Source organism: Micropterus salmoides, unplaced genomic scaffold, assembly GCF_014851395.1.
Source record: "Micropterus salmoides isolate LMB-PRFRI ecotype aquatic unplaced genomic scaffold, ASM1485139v1 Ms_hic_scaffold_16, whole genome shotgun sequence".
Classification (NCBI taxonomy): Eukaryota; Metazoa; Chordata; class Actinopteri; order Centrarchiformes; family Centrarchidae; genus Micropterus; species Micropterus salmoides.
The window spans coordinates 17,130,515-17,152,684 of NW_024040707.1; the positions used below are offsets into that span (position 1 = coordinate 17,130,515).

Here is a 22,170-nt window from a genome sequence, read left to right on the forward strand (position 1 = left end):
TGTTCATCCAAATTTAGAAAAAGCAATGTAACTTACATACAGTAAATGGATTTGTACCTCAGACATAATGTGTATTTTTGCCTATGATTTTTGCATTTTTCTGAAACCAGAATGGAAGGCAGTAGGCTATGTGTCTGATGCCATCCACTTTTAGATGTTTATGTTAACTTCTGCTTAGTAATGATTGAGAAGCAGGTACTGTAGATCTGAAATATAGTTAATGCCGTATTTTGGTTTCTCCAAAATACGGCATTAACTATATTTCAGAGCTCTGCATCAGGCCAAGTATACAGGGGACTTTTTTTGCACCTCAAGTGAGTAGCACATAGACCACAATAAAACAGCCCTAAATCTTCTTAATCTTTTCATTTCTTGAGTCTGTACCTGTTGGTTAGCACATATAATTACCTCTAATTTTGTCAATGTCTAAAGTAGACCTGCTATGTGCTGTTTTTAGATGCTCTACAGGATGTTTTTTATTTAGGAAGTGATTTTGGCTATACTTTACTCGTGCTGTTGTCGCTGTTTGTGTGTGTGTGTGTGTGTGTTTGTGTGTGTTGTGTGTGTGTGTGTGTGTGTGTGTGTGTGTGTGTGTGTGTGTCTTGTCAAAAGGCCAAGGGAGGATTTTGGTCCCAGCTGCTGTGCACTGGGACTTGGCCTGGAGCCTGCAGACACACCCATGTCAGCATCAGCAGCTTACATCTTGTTATGCCTCGCGGAGATTGCACGTAGACCACAAATCTGCTCCAGACAGACACATGGAGCTGGGATGGGTAAAATGGGAAAAAATAATGTTTAGATGTTTACTAGCATTTTGTGAAGATACTTAATTCTAGCTCTCTTTAATTCAGTGTGATTTATTCAAAATATGTGTGTGTGTGTGTGTGTGTGTGTCTGTGTCTGTGTGTGTGTGTGTGTGTGTGTGTGTGTGTGTGTGTGTGTGTGTGTGTGTGTGTGTGCGTGTCATTCAAGATTACTCCCACTCCCTGAATTCTCAATGTTTAACATAGTCCCATCACTTTGGGCTCAGCTGTAGATACTAATCAAGCTACAGTTTTTTCTTGGAATGAACAACAGACACACGCAAGACACACAATACAAGACTGGGCATCTCTTGATGTTCACATCACACTCACATTTATATTCACTGTCCCCCAGCAAATAACATTTGGAAAGTTACCCCGAGGTAAGGGGGCTATGAACGGCAAGTTAAATGTTACACATTTACCAAATAGCAGTAGCATTATAAGTTGAAATACATACTGGAGTGACCTTGTAAAGAATGTAAAATTATTCTTATATAACTTATTCTAAAAGTATAGAATACCACAGTAAATTTTATAGCTTAATAGATAAAGCAAGAAGTAATATGTACAGTAATCAAGGCTACAAGTACTCTTATGGTCGGTCACCATCAGCAAATGAAAATCATTGTTTTTGTCTACTTCAATATGTATTTATTCATACTTTTTAACAAATCTGACACATTGACGTGTTTAGCATTGCTGGACGTTGTTTTGATACACAGAATAGAACTTGTGATTTATGTATGTGAGTAATTGTGTGTGTCACTATTCTCCTGGGTGACCCACCACATACTCACACACACACACACACACACACACATACACACACACACACACCCGCATGCTCTCACTAATACAGTACAAACATACACTATAGTGTCACCTGGTATTAACTGGAACAAACTGAAGTTCATTGAGGATCCATTTTGTGTCTATTTTTAGCTCCATTAATGAGAGGCAGCACTTGGCTTCAGTTATGTGAACTGCATTACCAAATGGACATTTGTAATTCATATTTTGGTAAGTGATTTAAAAGCTCAAGAGAGAGGGATATGGTTATGATATTCCAAAAATCTGTTATTCGGATAATAGATGTATCATGATTAAAAATATACTCTCAATTGCCATGTGTACTATTTTCTGAAAAGGTCTGTAATAGGCTTCTCTGTGGTGAATAGAAAGGATTTTTGTGTGTGTACAGTTTGCTTGTCAGTGTGTGTTTTTGTGTATCTGTATACAATGTAAACCTTTGCACTATAATGTATGTGTGAGCTTTTAAATGTATTGTTTTCCCATAAACTGTTAAGATTCATAATGACAGTGGGTAACAAAACCGTAGTCTCTTTTTTCTGCATTAGCAATCTGTGCTCAATGGAAACATTAAGTATGACTGCAGGAAGCAACTTGATATTCATATAGTGCAGTAGAAAGTGAGGGAGTGTGAGGGTTGCGTTTTTATTAAGGATGCAATTAGCAATTGTTTGATTTATCAATCAATCTATTAAATTTTTCATGATTAATCAATTAATCATTTTGTCTGTTAAATATGAGAAAACAGCAGAAAATGGCTGATAATTTCCCACAGCCCAAGATTATGTATTAAAATAGCTTTTTTATTTTACCAAATTAAATATATTCAGTTTACTATCATATATAACAAAGCGAAGAATAAATGTAGGGTTAACAATAGCCGTCTTTCAATCTGTACGTTCTGTCTAATACATTTTTTAAAAAGTCTCAAGCAGTGTTATTTTTTACTGTGTGTGTGTGTGTGTGTGTGTGTGTGTGGGCCTATCTGTGATGGCTCGCTAGTATCTGTGTTGATCTGACAGAAGAGATCCCTCAGCTTATAGCACTGAGCTGCCCAGCCTGTATTAATCTGCTTAATAGGTTCAAACCTCTCGTCCAAAAATACCAGCTCTGCCAACCAATGCCCTCACACAGCCAGAAAGTTCACACCGCCACATCACAGGAGAATCACAAAGGGTCCAATGTAAAGGGTCAATTACACTGTATTTACTATACATTGAAGTGAGAATGTGGCCTGCAGTAGTTCTTTTACGCAGAATGAAAAGGTAATGGTAATGCTTTAATGCTTGTGTGAGCGCACTTCACCAACTGTGCTCAGCTGCAAACATCTGGCACACTAAAGATTATTTTTGTGATAATGAATGTTATTCCGTAAAGTGTGTTGATATTTGGACTTCAGTTAGCGATGAGGAAAGTGAACAGTAATTCAAAGGATATCATTTTAGGGGGGTTTTTTTCTTATTTTTTTAGTCAGGAGGCATTTATAATTTAAACAGCTGCTGCAGGGGTAGCTTAAAGCAGATTTGCATCATACATTAACAGCATAGCATACAGTTATAGAGAATATAGTGTACCATAGTATTTGTATAGTATAGTATGGTACCACATACCTTAGTGAACAGTGCACTAGTACATCAGTGTATAATGATATATATTAGAAATCAGAAAGGACAAATAAAACGGACTGAAGTCTTGAACACATTCAAAAACTGAGGAAATAAACGAGGAGGAATAAGTGGCAATTTTTTTATTTATTTCTCATCTCTCTTCTCTCCTTCTGTCGCTTTCAGCAGGTTATTTCTACAGTAGATTCTGGATCTCTGATTGCAAGCCACCTACTGCACCCATGTTCCTGCTCAAGACCTGCTGCTACAATTTATTTTTATTTATCATGAGTCCTAGTAATATCATCATTATTTTATTTTATTTTACATCACTATTAGTTTGCAACTAATAGTCATTCTCTCCCCCTGCCCCACCCCTTCCACTCCACTTTGTTATGTGGAAACACTGCATGTGCATGAGGCATGTTGAGACAGTAACAGTGGTGCTTGCGTTGTTTTATAGCAAATGGTTTGTTACATTAATCAAATAAATGTATTAATATAATTAATAAATGGTATACAATGTTTTGGTTTGGTTAAGGTAAACATTGCACAGAGACATGCATTTCTAGCAAAGGACTGGCTTGTAGTTAAGCTAGATCAGCCGGAACATCTGTTCATGTTTACACACATGTGGTAAAGTCATAGCGGTTAGCTTACTAAAATGTAGCTCAGCACAGCATGCAATACCATATCACTGATTTTCCCATTGAGAGTGTCCCACACATGTTTTTTTCTCTACCAACAGTGGGCAGTGCTTGCATGTATTTGCGTGCATTAAAGCATGACACGAAGAAAGAACTGGTATCTCATGGGTTAATAGCATGACAAGAATAGTAGTCGGAGCACCACGGGGTGGCGTGGGCCCCATATGACACCTCTGTTTTACACTGTCCTAACACGAGTCAAGGTCACACTGCCTCCTTAGAAACATTTTGTCCTCTGCTACAGAGCACAGTTGCTAGTGTTTTTCCATGCATATGTGACAGCATTATAGTATAAGAAACACTGGTATATGATATTTTCTGTTTTTATGTTGTCATGTCAGTAAAAGTAGTGAAAGTATTTTGTTTGATTTTGGTTGCATGTTACTGTCCTTATAGTAAGAAGAGTTAGCATTTTGGTGTTTAAGCATCCATCCACTGTGTCTACTGCACATCCTATTGAGATTAATACACCAGCACAATAGTACAGTAATAGTATAATACAACACCAACATTTATCCGTTAAATAATGGGAAAATGTACAGTACGCATGAGAATTGGAATCTAGAACAAGTTCTACGTGTGTTTTCTGTCAATGCACAATTATTTGAGCATTTGCAGGTGTGTGACATATGCTGTCATTTGTTAACATACTGTACATGGTCAAACATTTTCAATAGAGTCACAATTTAATGGCATGATAAAGAGAGTGCAACAGGAAGAACACTAAGAAAGTCCTACAGAAAGAAATGATGAAAACTTAGCAAGTTGTACTGTGTTATTTATTTAGTGGTGTAGCACTCTGTTTTCCAGAAGGGCTTGATAATGAATCATTTTCACATGTTTTGGAGTATTCATGACAGGTTCGCATAATGACACTACTGAGACTGAGGACCTAATTTATATCCTTGTGTGGGTACTTAATTTGTAAACCCAAGTCAAATTGAAGGGCATAAAACAGGATTTAATTAATTTCACAATTACACAAATATTAATGGAAATGCAACAAGACATGTTGATTAAACAGCGTTGACAAGACTCTCCACAGTAGTTGTTCACACATGCTATAGGATTTCTGAGAGTGGAGTGGCAGCTTCCTCACATGCCTGTGTGTACAAATATGTTTTACAGCGTGAGGACAGAGAGGTATGGTCGAGTGTCACTCTGCGGAATTTGACTGATTTCACTGATTTGAAGAAGATCTATGACATTTGTGGTTGCCAAAAAAAATACTTGGGGGTCAATCAAGAGATTACATTTTTCTTTATTTGATGGAAGATAGTTGGCATTCATTTAGACTGAGCATCATTAAAAATGTTTTTTCTCGAGGTATGGAGTGTATAGATAAAGAGCTGAAGTAGGTGATAGCGTTGAAGTTTTGACGAGATGAAAGTGGAAAGCTATGTTAGGTGCCCACGTGACACTGTCGTGTTGTACATCTTAAAGGAGTTGTTAAACATCAATTATTTATTGTGATTCTGTAAATAAGTCAGATATGGATATGGCCTGTGTGTGTGTGTGTGTGTGTGTGTGTGTGTGTGTGTGTGTGTGTGGGGTGAGTGAGTCAAGCGTGAAGAAATATGAGGATCTTAACGCACCTTTCCAGTCTAGAGGGCCTTGAGTACATCACATACATCACTGAGAGATGGCTTTTGACACACGTGGCCAGACACACACACAAAATTATAATATAAACGAAGCAATATTTATCAGCAGATTTTTTTTCTTACAGCTTTTCTTTGTTTGCATGTGGCCTGTGTGCATGCTTGTTTGCATGTGTTTGTGTGTGTGCATGGGTGCGCAGGTGGCCTTTGCCCCAGCTCTAGTTTCTACTCCAGCATAATGTTACCCAATGTAGTCTATGATAGATTAGTCAGTCTCAGGAGGTAGCAGGAAGCTGCAGCAGTGGTAGAACTTGTAGAGAAGCCTTTTCTCCCTCTCCTGTTTTTGCTTTTCTTACAGCCTATTATACACACGTGGTCTGTAGACTTCTTGCTAAGGAAGGTAAGGCGTGTGTTGCTTGTTTGTTACTCTGTTTATGGGCTTGTTTGGGCAAGTTTGAGAAGTCCAGAGAGCAGATTTTTTAATATTCTATCCCTATCCCAGAGACCACATTTCACTTGAATCAGATTTCACTCTGTTTTTAAGATAAAGCAGAAACTCACCCGAAATATATGACTCTCAACAGATCTTGGGCACTACTGTAATTAAAGGTAAATAGCTGAATCAGTGCGACCATTGGCATATTTGTCTTTTTGGAGTCAGAGCAGTCATTCTTTTATTAAATTCACTCCAAATTAAATATTGATGGCATATTGAATCATTGGAAAAATATTAGAACTTGGCAAAGCAGAGCAATGACCAAGCATGATCAGTGCCTAATTTCCAGGTATTGATGTAAGTGTCTTGTCAGTTTACGCTGGTTTGCTGCTTCTATTTTAGGATCATGAGAAAGTTGCTGAAATGACGTCATTCTGGTCAGGTGGTTTGAGGTTTAAGAGGAGAGAAGTGGGTTTGATTTGATTTAGTGATCTTTTCGTATGGCTTTCATCTTACCATATAATTTTATGTGCAAGGGTTGAAATTCGTATCTTTTTCTAACTTTTCACATCTTTACCAGTTTGTTCTTCTACCTGTATGCACAGTTTTCCTTTCTTTTAGCCCTGGTCATCATCTGATTCTTCTGCTCTTGATAAACCACTCCTCTTTCCTTGTCACGATTGCTCTCTCATCATCCTGTCTATCCATCCACCCACGTATCAACTCCCATTCTCTCTCACTGTCACATCCCACCCAGTCCTTCCACCCACATCCGTCTTCCCGACAATTTTCATGTCATCCTCCTTATTCATTCAGCCGCTCCATCTCTCTCTCTCTCTCTCTCTCTCTCTCTCTCTCTCTCAGTCCCGGCAGGATTGGTATCACTGACACTGATTTTAGGTGGTGACTCATCTCTAGAGTCTTTAATTAAACATCTTCAGGCGTCAGCACTCGGACATAGACATACACAGTGGCGGACTTAGCTATGTTTCACCCATTTCAATAGCCCTCTAAAGGGCCTAGACTGACATGCTTTTAAAATACACTAGCCCTACTCATTTTACTCAATGTGTAGAGACATGGACACGAAAAGAAGGGGTGTTACCCCCTCAGCACCCCTAAAACCAGGCATTATAAAAACCATCAATTGATAATAAAAAAGAGAGAGAGAGAGAGAGAGAGAGAAACAGAACAGAAACAGAGAAACAGAGTGTTGGACTCAAGCAAGGGGCAAAAAAACAAAAAGGCCACCAGCTTCACATGGTGGGGCAACAGGGCACAGAAACTGAATGACCAGCGCATTCATCAGAAATTCATTAATCAAGCATCATTGAAAGCTAGACAATCTGTATTCTCGAGCACACCCAGAAAATAGTCTTCGGCAATAGTTAATCACAAAGTTCTATGGGCCCTTTTTAGATTTTGGGCCCTGTGCACATGCCTGGTAGGCCAATGTGGTAATCTGTCCCTGCAGAGGGCCCTTCATCACATAGGGGAACCTTGGAGGGCACTTTGCCACATTTTCTCACACAAAAGGGCAGTCTAGATAGCACTGCATGACAATTTTCCATTGGAGGGGTGCCCATTAGTGCACTGCATCACTTTTTCTCAAACGTTGAGGCGCCCTAGAGGGCACTACGTCACATTTTTTCCACTGGAAGGGTACCCAGAGGGCACTTAATCACATTGTTGGCACAAACGGCCACCTTGGAGGGCACTTTACAACATTTCTTCACACAAAGGGGCGCGCCCCCTGCTCCAGCCCCTGGGAGTGCACCACATGCCTGCAAGTATGGACAAAAGTGTGGACGTTAGATAAAAACTTACTTTGACTACAGTTCTGTAGTTGATAAGTGAAGTGTCTGAACTACACTGCAGACTGGAGTCATTGTTAACAGTGACAGACAGACAGATAGATCTGCGTTATATATGCTTGTCTCCTCTATGAAACGTCTGTATCCTCACTGAGCTGCATTATTGTGAATTATGATGAGCTGGTTGTGGGTTACACCCCTCTCTCATCCTCTCCCTCTCCATCTCCCTGCAGTTCTCATGCACTAGTTCCTGTTGTTGACTGTACTACACTGTGGCTGCTTTGACGTACAGTATGTCGGTGTTTAAGTTTGCTGTCTGCTGAAGTGTAAATGTTCTCAAATTGTTGTGTTTGGTTGTAGATTTAAGTTATCTTGGCCATCAAATAATACAAAAGACATGAATGTTGCGCACCATTTAGTATGATGTCATTAAATAGACAGACCTTCTCTCAGCACCCCAACTGTGACGTCCTTATGTAGGTGAGACTTCCCTTACAAAAAAAAAGGAAAAGTTACTCTGTAAATGTCTTGCTGTACATTTAGTGTAACATCATTATAGTATTTCAATAGGAGTTTAATAGTGTGATCAAAAGAGAAACACCATATAATATACTATAGTTACTATTATATTAAATATTTAAAATATACACAATACTATAAAGATCTAGATATATATGATTACTATTGAAGTATAGGGTTACTCTAGCTACTAAAATAGCAGAATGTTATAGAATAACAGAAATACTATAGTAATACTACAAACTTTCTATAGGATACTATACGATTCTCATAGTATGCTATAGCAATACTACAACAGCTGAGTAGTCTTTATGCTGATGAAAAGCCACACAAGCCAGGGTATATCTGAATGCAGACAGATGGCACAATAGTAGCAGAGTGGATTTCTTGAAGAAATTTTGTGACATGGTGCAGTTTAAAGGTGAGCCCAGTTGTCTGGAGGAAGCCAAGTCCATGCTATCACAGTACAGCCAGTTAATTATGCACTAATGTATGCACAGCCCCAGTTACCCTGCAATATCATCTCCTTCCACAGCCTGCATTGAGATCATTACAGGGTGTTTGCCTTGATCCCCTTGAGCAGGTGTTATGTTTGTGATTATGTTTGTGAAAGAGAAATAATGTGTGTGCATGTATGCCAGTGACTGTATGAACTAGTAAATAGGAGAAATTGTGTATATAGGCTACAGTAGATTAGGAGTTAAAAGACCTTGTTTCATTGTTTTAGCAGAGATATTTTAACTTACATCCACATTAGTACTACTACTGTTAGTTCTGTTTTGTTTGTTGTTTTCCTTTTTCACAGTTACATGACTCATCACAGTGTCTCCACATTAAGACTGCAGAAAGAAGTGGCAATGACTTTTCTACTTTCTTCTAAAGAGTGAAATCTTCCCCTGCTACTGTTACAATTTCATCTTTCTTTCCATCTTCTAGCTGCTTCACCCCTTTGCCTCCTCTTTCTTCCCTCATTTCTTTATCTTTCTCTCTCACGTGTCTTTCTCCCACTGCTGGTTTCCCACAGAGATGGGTAGCTAAGAAACAAGGAGTCATGCTAGAACATGTGCTTTCCAACGTCATGTTCTTGTCACCTGATGACAGTTAACACAAAACAAACCCTTAACCATTGACAGGAACACACTGACTCTCTTTGTCTCTCACTCTACAGGTGTTGGAAGGAATAAAGGAGAGGGGGCTTTCAATTTGTCCTGTTACTGTAAGTGCTGCTGAAGATTGGCTGCCTCTGTACTCTGCTGATAATTCTGGTGCCTGAGAATACCATCTGTTCGTCTGTGTGTGTGTGTGTGTGTGTGTGTGTGTGTGTTTGATTGTCCGATCCTGGGGTCCCAAGGCTTTGCACTGGCTGAACCGCACCCATGGAGGTGGCCCTGGTAGACTTTGAGAGCATGGATGGCCTTGACGGCAGCCTTGAGGATGAGGTGGACACCTACGCTGATGAGACCACAGCTCTCACAGTGGACTTGCCCCCCGAGCACAACAGCCAAGGCAGCAACTACCTTCTGCGAGCCCCTCAGCTCTCCTCTACGCCCCCCTGCCACAGTCCTGTGCCCTCCTGCATGTGGGAATCCACCTCATCTTCGCCCATTCCACAGACACAGACACTAGGAGTACCCCAGTCCCCAACCATGCCATCTCCAAACAGACAGGGGCGCAGTAGCTGTGCCAGTATGATCTCCAACTGGAAATTGCTGCTAAACAGTGAGGGCACTAAGGAGAGCGAGACGATCTTCAGCCAGCTTGCTAAGGAATGCTGTGAGGATCTATTTGTAGATAAACGAGGGCTGGATGACGGCGACCAGAAAGTCATCATCAACATTGCCGGTCTTCGTTTTGAGACACAGCTCAAAACTTTGGACCAGTTTCCTGAGACGCTGCTAGGAGATCCGTTGAAGAGGATGGACTACTTTGATCCAATGAGGAACGAGTACTTCTTTGATCGGAACCGACCCAGCTTTGACGGAATCTTGTATTACTACCAGTCAGGGGGTAAGATCAGACGTCCAGCTAATGTTCCCCTGGACGTGTTTGCAGATGAAATTCTGTTCTATCAGCTTGGAAGTGAGGCCATGGAGCAGTTCAGAGAAGATGAAGGATTCATAAAGGATGTTGAGATCCCTCTTCCTAATAATGATATGTATAGGCAATTCTGGCTGCTCTTTGAGTACCCAGAGAGCTCAAATGCAGCCCGAGGTGTAGCATTGGTGTCTGTTTTTGTTATTGTCATATCCATCATTATTTTCTGCATGGAAACACTTCCAGAATTTAGAGATGAAGCCGACCCAATTGTGCCCACAGCACTACAGCCTTTCAACCAATCTACAATTTACACCTCTGTGGCTCCATCTGGTGTAAAGCCCACAACTTTCTCTGATCCCTTCTTCATCATTGAAACTGCCTGCATTGCTTGGTTCTTCTTTGAGCTGTGTGTGAGATTTATGGTCTGTCCCAGCAAAAAGGAATTTTTCCACAACCTCATGAACATCATTGACATTATTTCCATCATCCCTTATTTTGTTACTGTGGTTACAGAATTGGTCACAACGCCACAAGAGAGCTCAGGACAGAACATGTCTTTGGCCATTCTGCGTATTATCCGTCTGGTCAGGGTGTTTCGTATATTCAAACTCTCACGTCACTCCAAGGGGCTGCAGATCCTGGGACAGACTCTGAAGGCCAGCATGCGTGAGCTTGGCTTGCTCATCTTCTTCCTCTTCATCGGCGTGATCCTCTTTTCCAGCGCTATCTACTTTGCTGAGGTAGATGAGCCTAACACACAGTTTGTCAGCATACCTGATGGCTTTTGGTGGGCTGTGGTTACTATGACCACTGTAGGCTACGGAGACATGTGTCCCATTACCATGGGGGGTAAAATGGTGGGCACCCTGTGTGCCATCGCAGGTGTTCTGACCATTGCTTTGCCTGTTCCCGTCATTGTTTCCAACTTCAACTACTTCTACCACAGAGAGACGGAGGCAGAGGACAAGTTGCCCTTGGCAGATGCTGTTGAGCAAGCCATGAAGGCTGAGACAGGGACCACACAGGGTAGCAACACCTCACTCAATAAAGCCAATGGCATCTGGCAGACTGACAAAGGGAAATAACTGTAGAAGGACACAATTTAGAGGAAGAGACATTGCCACAAAGCAGGAAAGAAACAATAAAGAAGAAGAGAGTATGGAGGAAACTGTAATGATTTCCCTCAAATTATATTGTAATGGGATTATTGTGATAAAATTTGTGTACCTAGTGAAAAATGTTTTATAAGGATATACAGGATGTACTGTACTTACCTCGTTAGTGTCTAATATAACAATGACAGAATTCCCTATGTTCTTGTTCAGGATTGAGTGTCAACATATTTGTGCTGGGACTCTTCTTTTAGTTGCACAGAATCAGAAAAAACGATAATTAATTGTCATAATTTAGTAGCATGTATTTTTTTTTTTTATAATTGTGGTCTTATTTTCATTGTAATGGCCATTAATCCAATCGCTTATAACATTTTGCAAACCAACTTCACAGCTGAAATATCTGGCCACAAATACTCTTAACTCAACTTTGAAACAGTGTCCTCTTGGGCCATGAAGGTTATTTGCCTTTCAAATATAATGAAAGTTAAAAAGTAAAATGCCTTTTTTAATTTACAGAAACATTGCAAGAGGAATACGTTGTGTGTCACCCTGCTACTTCAGTATGAAGATAACAAAATAATGTGCAAAATAATAAGTGGAATGAATGATGGCATATCTTACACAGATAAGACCATGGTTGTAAAAAAGAACATAAACAAAAACAAAAAAACCCGCAAAGAATCCAAACACAATCTTCCTGTAAGTGTCGTGGATGAGTAACTTGTGTATAGTTTCTAGATTATAGCCCTGCTGTATTTATTTATTTAAAAATGTATCATGATTCTATTGTATTTATTCACTCTCTTTAATGAGTAGCGTAAGAATCTTCCACTATTGTTAGCAGTCTAACTGGATTCACACTATGTATTATAATGGAGTGCCTTAAATTATTAATGTTGGGATACTGTTGAATTCGCCATACATAATCTGACTGTAATACCTATGTTCATCATGCATATATGCTCAGAATTTTTTTTATTTATTTCATCTCAGTTGAAAATGTAGAAGTTGTAACCTCTCTCTATTTTAGCATTTGTTTGTGAGAGTTATTTTCCAACAAAGAAATACATTCTGACCTGAACTACAATTTAGCATATCCAAAGAATAGTGGATACCACCTGTATAGGAGGTAGATACTACCCTCCAAAATGTGGATTTCATGTTATAAACATCATCGTGTTTGTCAATTAGTGGATATCTTATTGAGGAAATAAGGCTGTCATGGACACCGTTGTTAAAAAACTATGATAAAACTCTGAGAAAGTGGAAGAGAGAAGGAAGAAGCCAAAGATAATTGCCGAATTAAGGGAACTGTTACAAGGCCAGGGGACAGAGGCCAAAATGTCCATCCGTCTTATTTTGGAGAAATAATTGTAAATTATGCTGTATCAGTGTAATGTACCCGGGGGTATGTTTTATTTCTTTCATAACATGTTTTCCTACTATAAAAGAAATTGATTAAGTGACATGTTTATTGGGATCCAGGAATATGATATTATCTCAATATAGCTTTAGAATTGTGTAATGTCTGAATTTATGATTGAACATGATCAAACTAAGAGTATGTGTATGCGTTTCCTGTGTGTTTGTCAATCAGCTTCATGGTGATAATGATTATACAGTATGATATCAGTTTTTATGATATAGTCAGTCCCTTGTCTGTAAAGTCACTGTTGTATAATGAGTTCAGGGTACAACTGGCCTGAAGTGATTATCTTTGCCGTCTGAGAGTTTGTTAGACCATTACACTGTATTTGTATGTATGTTAACATTTCAGTATACAATTTACTGTAATGTATGCAATATATTCTTGGATTTTAAATCATGTCATCTCACTTTTTATGTGCTCTGATTTGTGGACCGAAGAAAAGCGAGATAATGAGTTAGTGTTTGTATTTTCTTCTTATCTCCATCAGTGTTCCCCTTCAGGGAAGATTTCGTCATTACTTTCAGTAATGTGTCTCTGCTTTCACTGTAATGTTAGTGCCACATACACACACACACACACACACACACACACACACACAGATACAGGTCACATCAACAAGGCATGTGTGGCAGTGCAACAACCGAGACAAAAGGGACGCCAGTCTCTGGTTGACATGGAGTAGTCTGCTAGCTTTTAATGCTAGTTAGCTTCACTTGATATCCTTCTCTCTGAACTCACCTCAACACCTGGTCTCAGGCCGAGAAAGGCTCCTTATAAACGCATGAATTCAGTAAATACTTGAAGCAGTCAATTGTGGAACATCTTTTCCCCACTGAATTTATCATATAAAACAGTCTCTCGCAGTCACCAATGGTATTCTAAAATAAGCATTTGCCTCTTTCAAGTGTGAGGCGGTGTGAAAAGCTACAGACTCCTTATGGTGTAAAAAGTGCGGGGGATACAAAATGACAAGATGGTGTTGTGCATATTCACAATAGGACAAATCTACTGTATATCACACAGCTGAAAGAAGAAAATTCAAAATAACACACAAACATGATGAGGGACTTGAGGGAGCATTTTTTAATGAATTTATATGAAACCATAACATTTTAAAAGCCAATCAATCACTTAACTTACGAACTTGTGTATGTCTAGTAATGTCTGTGTATGTATCAGACGTTAGTAGCTGAATAACATACTGTATGCAACTATAAAGATATACATAGACATAAATCAACCTAAACTTAGATGCAGAAAATATTGTAAATGTGTCCACAGTCCTGAGATATTAGAGGTTTGTCTATAAGTATATTAGCTGTTTGGTGATATTCAATAAAAATATCATTCCAACTTTTGATTTGCAAGAAGTGTCTAATTAGCTATGCAGATTAAGATCACTCACAGGCAACTTTGAGCTCAATTTTATTCTGTCATCACAACTGTTGTGTTATTATGCAGGGTTGGGAACAATAATAGAAACTTGTTTCCATCATTTCAGAGTCCCAGAATCCTGCTGAAGACGGCTGATTAGTTTTATTTGAAAACTCCTGCTCCCAAAATTTTTTTCCAATGGCTTCAGTTAAACCGGTTGCATTCCCTCCAGGATTACCAAGAACACTAAACTATGAATGGCTGTTTGTCCCAGATTATTACTACATGGGCGTGGGACATGAGGGTCACCCAAGGACATCGAGTGAAAACAGAGCTGCCGATGAAAAGAGAGAAAGGAGGGATGAATGACCCTTGGGAGGAGATGAGAGCGGAGTTCACACGCTGCCTGATCTCTGGCAGTAGACTGTCAGCCGCGTAGATAGGTTACAAGCACATACGGAAATAGGTTACAATTGAAATAGATCTCCGGCGCACACACAGACAGAAACACACCAAAGGTTGAAGGAAAACGGATGTCCTAATGTGGTGCAACCATTGTAATTTGTGTAACCTGAGGTTTAAGAAGAGAAAGACACAAAAAGTATAGACTTAGTAGCACTGTATAATGTAACATTTTCAAAAGCTTTTTCCCTGAGGGAAATTATTTAATATTTCAGCTTAGGATAAGAGTTTGTGTTGAAACAGGCTAGTCACTCAACATTATATTTGAATAGTGTTTTTGTCAGTGATAGTAGAGAGTTATGATGCCAGGATGTCACATCACTCTCCAGAGACACCCTTTCCGGCAGACAACATGCCACAGGAACAAAATGTGTTCATTAAAACATTTTAAGCCAATTCATAGTCAGTGTTGATAGTGTTCAGCAACATGGAGAATGGAGTGTGTGTATCGTGAAGATACTTCAAATTGCATATCATTATATGAACTGGAAATCCTGCACTCTAACCTGCTTCCCAAAAGGATGTTTTCACATGTCAAACACAGTTGTAACTAATAACCTTATTAAAGTAATTGCTGCATTGCAATACTTATCTTCAGTTCCACCTGTGCTTTAAAGGTAAAGAAGATTCAAATTACAAACACGAGTGCCTGGATTCTATAATTAAAGGAAAATAGAGAGGGTTTTGAGGGAAGGAAACTAATGGTGATGCCCATCAAGCATGAGAGAAAAGGTTTGAGAAGCTAAAATTGACTTGTGTTTCATCCAAAAGACCACTTCAGGTAATGTTAGTGTATTTTCCTTTTCTAGAGCTCTCCATCTGTCTCTGCCCCATCACTCAAAATACACATCTATACACACCGTGCAATCCTTTCTCCCTGTCAAGAATTGTTTTTATACTTGCTATTTAAATTGATACAGCTGGGTTGCCTTGCTTTGTGTTGCTCTGTGTTCAAAAACAGCAGACTATTGTTCAATGACTTACATTAATCCAATTTACAAGACAAAACAGACTTGGACTGTGCCTTTTCCAAGATAGGATCTTGGTCTGTGATGATGGTCCAGGTTTCTAAGCTTGCATTAACAGCTTTATTTTGAGTACAAACATTGTTGAGCCTTATAATTTTCATGGATTCAAAGTCAAATTTGAAAAGGCCACGCCCATCTGAACTATTAAATCCAGATATCACATCATATCAGGAGGACTAAAACAGCTTTTGATATTAATCCTGGTGTCTCTTTCTGGTGATTTATTCAAAATGTGTGTGTGTGTGTGTGTGTGTGTGTGTGTGTGTGTGTGTGTGTGTGTGTGTGTGTGTGTGTGTGTGTGTGTGTGTGTGTGTGTAATATTCTCATGGCACTGTGGGTTTTTAACCACAGCCAGTCAATCTAACTGCATCCTGTGTAAAGGTTGGGTAGGTCACTAAAATTGTATTCCATTACAGCCACTAGATACCTCATCAAAATTGTAATCGGTAATGTAATCCAAGGGATTGCCCAAACTCAATAATAGATACGCTGTTGTGGTGGCAGCCCGGCTGACGGTGAGTGTCCTGGTTTTTTCTCCTTTTTTTCAGTTTTTCTGCTTTTTCCTTGGTTTTCTGTTCCCTGCCTGCCTCCCTGTGTTTTCTCCCCTGTGTGTGCTCTCTCTCTCCCTCTGCTCCTGAGCCCAGCCAACGACCCGCACCTGCACCTCATCAGCCACCTCGTCAGCCTGCCACACCTGCCAGTAGTCAACCTCATCCCTGCCTGTACCCCGGTTCTCCACACCATCCTCGCTTGATCGTCGTTGCTCCATACCTGGTGCCACTTCTGTGTTCAGGCTTCCATGTTTCTTGTTTTTTCACACTTACCCTGTGCCTTGTCGCTGTCTTCCCTAACCTTGTCTCTCTGTCTGTTTCCCTCTCAGGTACACTCACCCTCGTCCTCTGTTCGGCTGGGCTCATCCACTGGCCCACTCCTCTTCAGACTTCCCTCACGGCGTCCTCCCTGTTCCCCCGCCTCTCCTTGCTTCCTCGGCCCCTGTGTTCCCCGGCTCCCTGGCCCCCTGGCCCCCTGTCTCCTTGGTTCCCCGTGCCTGTACTTCCCCGACGTCCTCCTCTCCCTCCACTCCAGTCCCTCTCACCCTTTTTCCCTCAATAAACCTCCTTCCCTCAGAGTGCTGCATTTGGGTCCTCTCTGTCCACACACCACACCCCGTAACATACTCCCAGATTACTTTCTGTGTTTGATGTATAAATAAAGGGTTAATATATGTAATCATATGTGAAATTACAAATTTATACAAATATTTTTATTTTTGGGTAAATGAAAACGTGCGTATTGCATGCTCTTTTCTAAAGATATAAACAACGCCACTATTTGTATGGATTTATGTGTTTCTCACTCTCGCTTCAGAACTATTCCCTAAGTAATCCTTCTATCATTTATAGTCTACAATATACAAATGTATAATCTTGTCTTATTTGTTTCTTTTGAGGTGTTGTAGGCAACATAAACTGCATAATGCTTGTCTGTAACTTCAGGGGGACTACACATCAACATACATACAGTACATATCACTATATCCTCTACTGCTGTATCTGCACACAGCACTCCCCCACACATAAATATATATAATAGGAAAGCTCTAGAATTTAAACACATAATGAGATTGACAGCAACAGCCAGTATGCGGTTCAGGAGGATTCCATGATTCTTTTTTTTTCTTTTTCTTTTTTTTTTTTGTCGTGATCCTGTTTGTATAGGTGACAGAAGGAGTGTTATCTTTTGCATGCAGTGTTTGAAGCTAATCTGCTGGGATGACATAAGATTAAACTGTCTGGGCTCCCAAAGGCCCAGAAAAACATAAAGCGACACAAATAAAAATATACACTTTTCACATATTTACACATTACATAAATACAGAGATGGGGCCAAAAAACAGGATTGCCATGCTGTTCCATATAGCGCCCAGTGCCTACTTACAGAGTTTAGGTAAAGTGCATTTTCTTTATTGTCCTTCCTCTCTTTTATTATTCAAGTGAAAATGAACTAAACTCCATTGTTGACTTTTTCAAAAGGTGTGCATGTGTGTGATCTTAGGGCTGAAACTGCACAGTGGAAGATCCCTGGCAAGTGCTTAAAGATGCATGAGAGTGCTCCATCATTAACGAGATGCACTGATGGAAAGTTCCACATCGGAGTGAGGGATATGTGGAGCAAGTGAGAAGATAGACAGAGTGCGCGCGCGTGTGTGTGTGTGTGTGTGTGTGTGTGTGTGTGTGTGTGTGTGTTGGGCTGGGGGGATCTTCATCTATAATTAACTGTGGCTGGTGATAATAGTGCGCACATATACAGCAAGGGAAAGACACAGATTTTAACGGCCCAGTAAACTAAACACTTTGATTTGTTGTTATTATTTTTATTTTTAATATTTTGTTTCAGCTTTCATACAAATTCAAATACATACAAATTTCACACAATATCCATTCTTTACTACATAGCAAGCAGCATACAACACAATTCTCAAACCTTAAAAGTCAAATCAATGATTCTGTAAAGATGCTTATGAGACATGGCTCAAAGCTCTGATTATATTCTTTATTTCTAAAGAAAAGCAATTTGATAACAAAAACAGGTTTGACATTTTCACATTTTGATATCAAAGTGTAAAAAAAGCAAAAAATATCAGGGGAACAATCAAACTGTAATTTGTCAGCGGTGTCATGACAATAAATTGGCTTATCTTGCGTCTCTTTTAAATTGTGATTATTTTCACAACTTTTCACAACAAGCAGAACGGGTATGAAAATTAATTACGTGACTTATGTACTGTTCTTATTCTAATGATGGCTGATGACTAAATTAAATGAAAGAAAGGCAAAATAGCTACCAAAGAAAGTATGAAATAATTTCTACTTGATTCCAATATTATTAAGATTCTTATTAAGAAAATAGGAGCCTGGTTATTTGAAGTACACTGAGTAGAAGGTTAGTGTGCAGATTTTGTCACTCCACATTTCCACTGCTGACGTGTGCTTGAGCAAGGCCCTTAATCCACAAATGCTTCACTGGAGCATTAGGGGCCAACAGATCAGCCTACCCAGTTGTACTGGGTGTGATGTTTCTAACTGTGCAAGCAGGACATTCTGGGAAAACAGAACAGCACTCTCAGTGAAAGTATCCGGGGTAAAAAAAAGGGGGGTTAAACACAAGCAGGGATACAATAGTCTCGACTGTGCACTGGAACAGTTTTCCACCTTATGCACTTATCATGAGAGAATAACAAGCCTGTGATGATTAAACCATCTTCTTGTGAGATCAGCTCAGAACAAAACAGAAAGTCTTTCATTGCAGCCATCATGGGATGCATTAAAAGTGGTAGCCTCTGAGTCTTTCAAATCACATGTAAGTGCAACAATACAAGATTACCATTCCCTGGTATCCATATACCAAAGACTATACAGTTGAAAATGTACAACTTGAAATGAATTGTAAATTGTATTTTATGTAATTAACAGATAGGATGGGGAGATTTATTGCCAAAGCATGTTGATTGAATTGAATTAATTGATTTCTAAAGATTTGCACATAAACATTTAAATTTGAACATTACACATGAGGAAATACTTTCTAAATTAAAAGTATGATTACATGAAGTCAGTCAGAATTAAGGCAAATGGAGCACAGCCAGTCTGTTTTACAAGGAAAAGATGTACCTTAGTGCCAGGCATCATCGTCAAGACAGTATTTCTTTATCTTATCGACTGGGCTCTTAAGGAGCCTCCAAGGAGGAGGAGGAAAGGATTAGAAACAGAAAACTGTCAATCTGTTGCTGTTTATTACTCAGTTGGATCACAGGGCCCTGCTGAGGGTCTAAGAGATCCACGTCGGACACACACACACACACATACACACAAAAAAACACACTCATTCATTAAAACATGCAAGTTGTGCTCCCTAGTGAAACCTGCCAACATCTGTTTATGTCTGTTGATTGAGTGGACTGAATTAATCAAAATTATCCCTTCCAGATCCTACAGATTACCTAGCTTCAAGACAGACAAAAAAAACTCAGAGTTGGTCACATAAGCCCTAGGCATCTTAAGGCGAAGAATTTTCTAGAACTTCTATCTTTTCACAATCTGTTGAGGTGTCATGTTCACAAAATTTAAATAAGACTTGAGTCTGCAGACATGCTAGCAGCTCTGTGAGGCTGTACTTACACAGCGGAGCTTTGTGCTAAATGCTAACTTGCTAATATGGTGTTGTTTAGTGGGTATAATCTTAGTTAGAATAAGATTTGCTAATTACTAGTAAACACAAAGTACTGCTGAGGGTCATTAGCTTTGACTATTACGGTCTGGAACAAGGTAGTTGTAATAGAATTTTTTGAAATCCCCCGACATTCATTTAAACAGCAGAGAGAACTGTGATACTTATGTAAAATAACCATGTTATTTAAAGAGAAATTTGTTGAAAAAATGCAGATATAGTATAAGGTGATTGTGGCAATACTTTAAAGTTTGTGCCTATGTGACCTGAAGAAGCGAGGGGAAAAAAAAGAGTCCTTATCTGTGCTTCTGTGTGAGTAGAGATTATATAAGATTCTGAGAGTCTGAGGAAGTCCAAAAAGATATTCCTTGATTCCGTGTTTTGACAAAGGACACTGACATTTGGAGCCTGGGATCAAACCACCAACCTGTGATTGGTGAATGACCCGCTCGGCCTTCTGAGTCACAGCCCACTACAATGTAAACGTGACAAAAATTAAATTGACAAAAATCCAGTTTATAAACATAAGTAACATAAATGTGGACCTGAAAACATTTCAGGCCTTGCAAGTGGGCAAGATGTTGCATATGATCAGTTCTGATGGTCTTGCTGCTGTATGCTTTTTGTACCATTTTTGAATGTCCCTCCCTTTTCTTTTTCATGTCTCTCACTCATGTTGAACCAGTCCCTAATCAGACATAATCAACACCCCTCCCTCCCCTGTCCTCACTTGACTTCTTGTCCTTTCGCTCCTCAATCAAGGCATGTGTCATCTGAGAGCACCAGATTTTTTTTAAACAAGCAAACACACATAAACACACTACAAAATCTTACTCGGAGAGCAATCTGTTCTCAACTTGTTTAAGTGATGTGATGGAGAGAGTCTCTGCAAGTCAGGTGGTTCACAACCCTCTTTGTCATCTCAAAGGTCATCCTCTTTTCTCCTCGGTGCTCCATCTCCATTAGTGAGGCAGTGACACTGTATCAGTGCAACATCAGCTGACCTCCCTATCTAAATCTCCTCTGCTGTCTCTCACACACAAAGCAACCCACACCTTTTTGGTAAGACTAACAAATTAGGACAAACACCCACAAACAAATGTCAGTCTGCTTATGTGCTGACTCTTCACCTAAGTACGCTCTACGTGCCCTGTTGCAGAGCTGATTAGTAAAAAAGTCGTGTACTTTTAGAGATATCATCACCAAAGAGACAGGGGGCAGCTTGTGCTCTAATTTTAGCCATGTCGCTCATTTCCTCAGATCAAATTTTTATGGACTTTAGTACTCGAGGAGAAGAGGAGAGGAGATTAAACGTGCTCATGTTTTTTTTAATGAACAGAATCATGAATGTATGAACCCCTACAGTTTCACAGACCACCAATATCGAGTCTCATCTCTGCCTTTACAAAGCCAGCTGGTTCTGGCAGACTGGCTGGATCAGTGGCTGGTGGAGGACAGCAGCAGATGTGTTTGTGATCCGTATGATCCAACCACACTCATTATATAAGAGGATCTCTCCGCAGGTAACCGACCATCTGTATGAAAAGGACATGGGGCACAGAGATCAAATGGTCCGTTCCGGCTCAGTGACAACACATGTTACCATTCAGGCAGGAGTGTGGATTAGCTGATCAAGTGTGTACTGTACTGAATGTGGTGTAGTTGAGAAGTTGACTGACTGGGAATATGTGTTGTATCTTTCGGTTCCTTAATTTTTTCTCATCTCTGTACTGTCTGTAATAAAAGCACGAATATGCCCAAAAATACTTTTAAAAAAGGGTGAATGTGGTGGGACTGTGATTCTCCATGCCAACAGTTGATAAAACAGATCCAGAATGCATCTGTATTCACGCTCATCTTTCAGCTTATAAAGGATTTAAAACTAAGGTGGCGTATCTAGCCTTCTCCCTTATCAGCATCTAAAAATAGTGTACAAAGCTGGTACAGGTAAAAAGTTTTATCCAAATCCCCAGACTAGAGTTTAGGCTGAGAGATCCGGTAGACCTTTTGATTTCACAGCACTTATTAAATTCCCAGTCAACTGGCTGTACTGTGCTCCACTCTTGTGCTTAATGCTCCATCTTGTGGGTGTTTTATGAAATGGCATTTCCAAACAGTCCAAACAGTTTTTGTCAACATCATCTGTGTGAAATGTTTTGGGATGAGAAGGGGGTGAATCCTATATTTTATTTTACAAAGAA

At 39.7% G+C, this 22,170-nt stretch overlaps 1 protein-coding gene across 1 annotated transcript; it reads left to right on the forward strand.

Moving 5' to 3' along the window:
- Window positions 1–5,811: 5,811 nt before the first annotated feature.
- LOC119906288 (potassium voltage-gated channel subfamily A member 10) lies at window positions 5,812–13,677 on the forward strand. Its single transcript, XM_038723856.1, has 2 exons — window positions 5,812–5,928; window positions 9,466–13,677. The coding sequence occupies exon 2, from the start codon at window positions 9,674–9,676 to the stop codon at window positions 11,417–11,419; it is 1,746 nt and encodes a 581-aa protein (XP_038579784.1). The 5' UTR covers window positions 5,812–5,928; window positions 9,466–9,673; the 3' UTR covers window positions 11,420–13,677.
- Window positions 13,678–22,170: the final 8,493 nt, after the last annotated feature.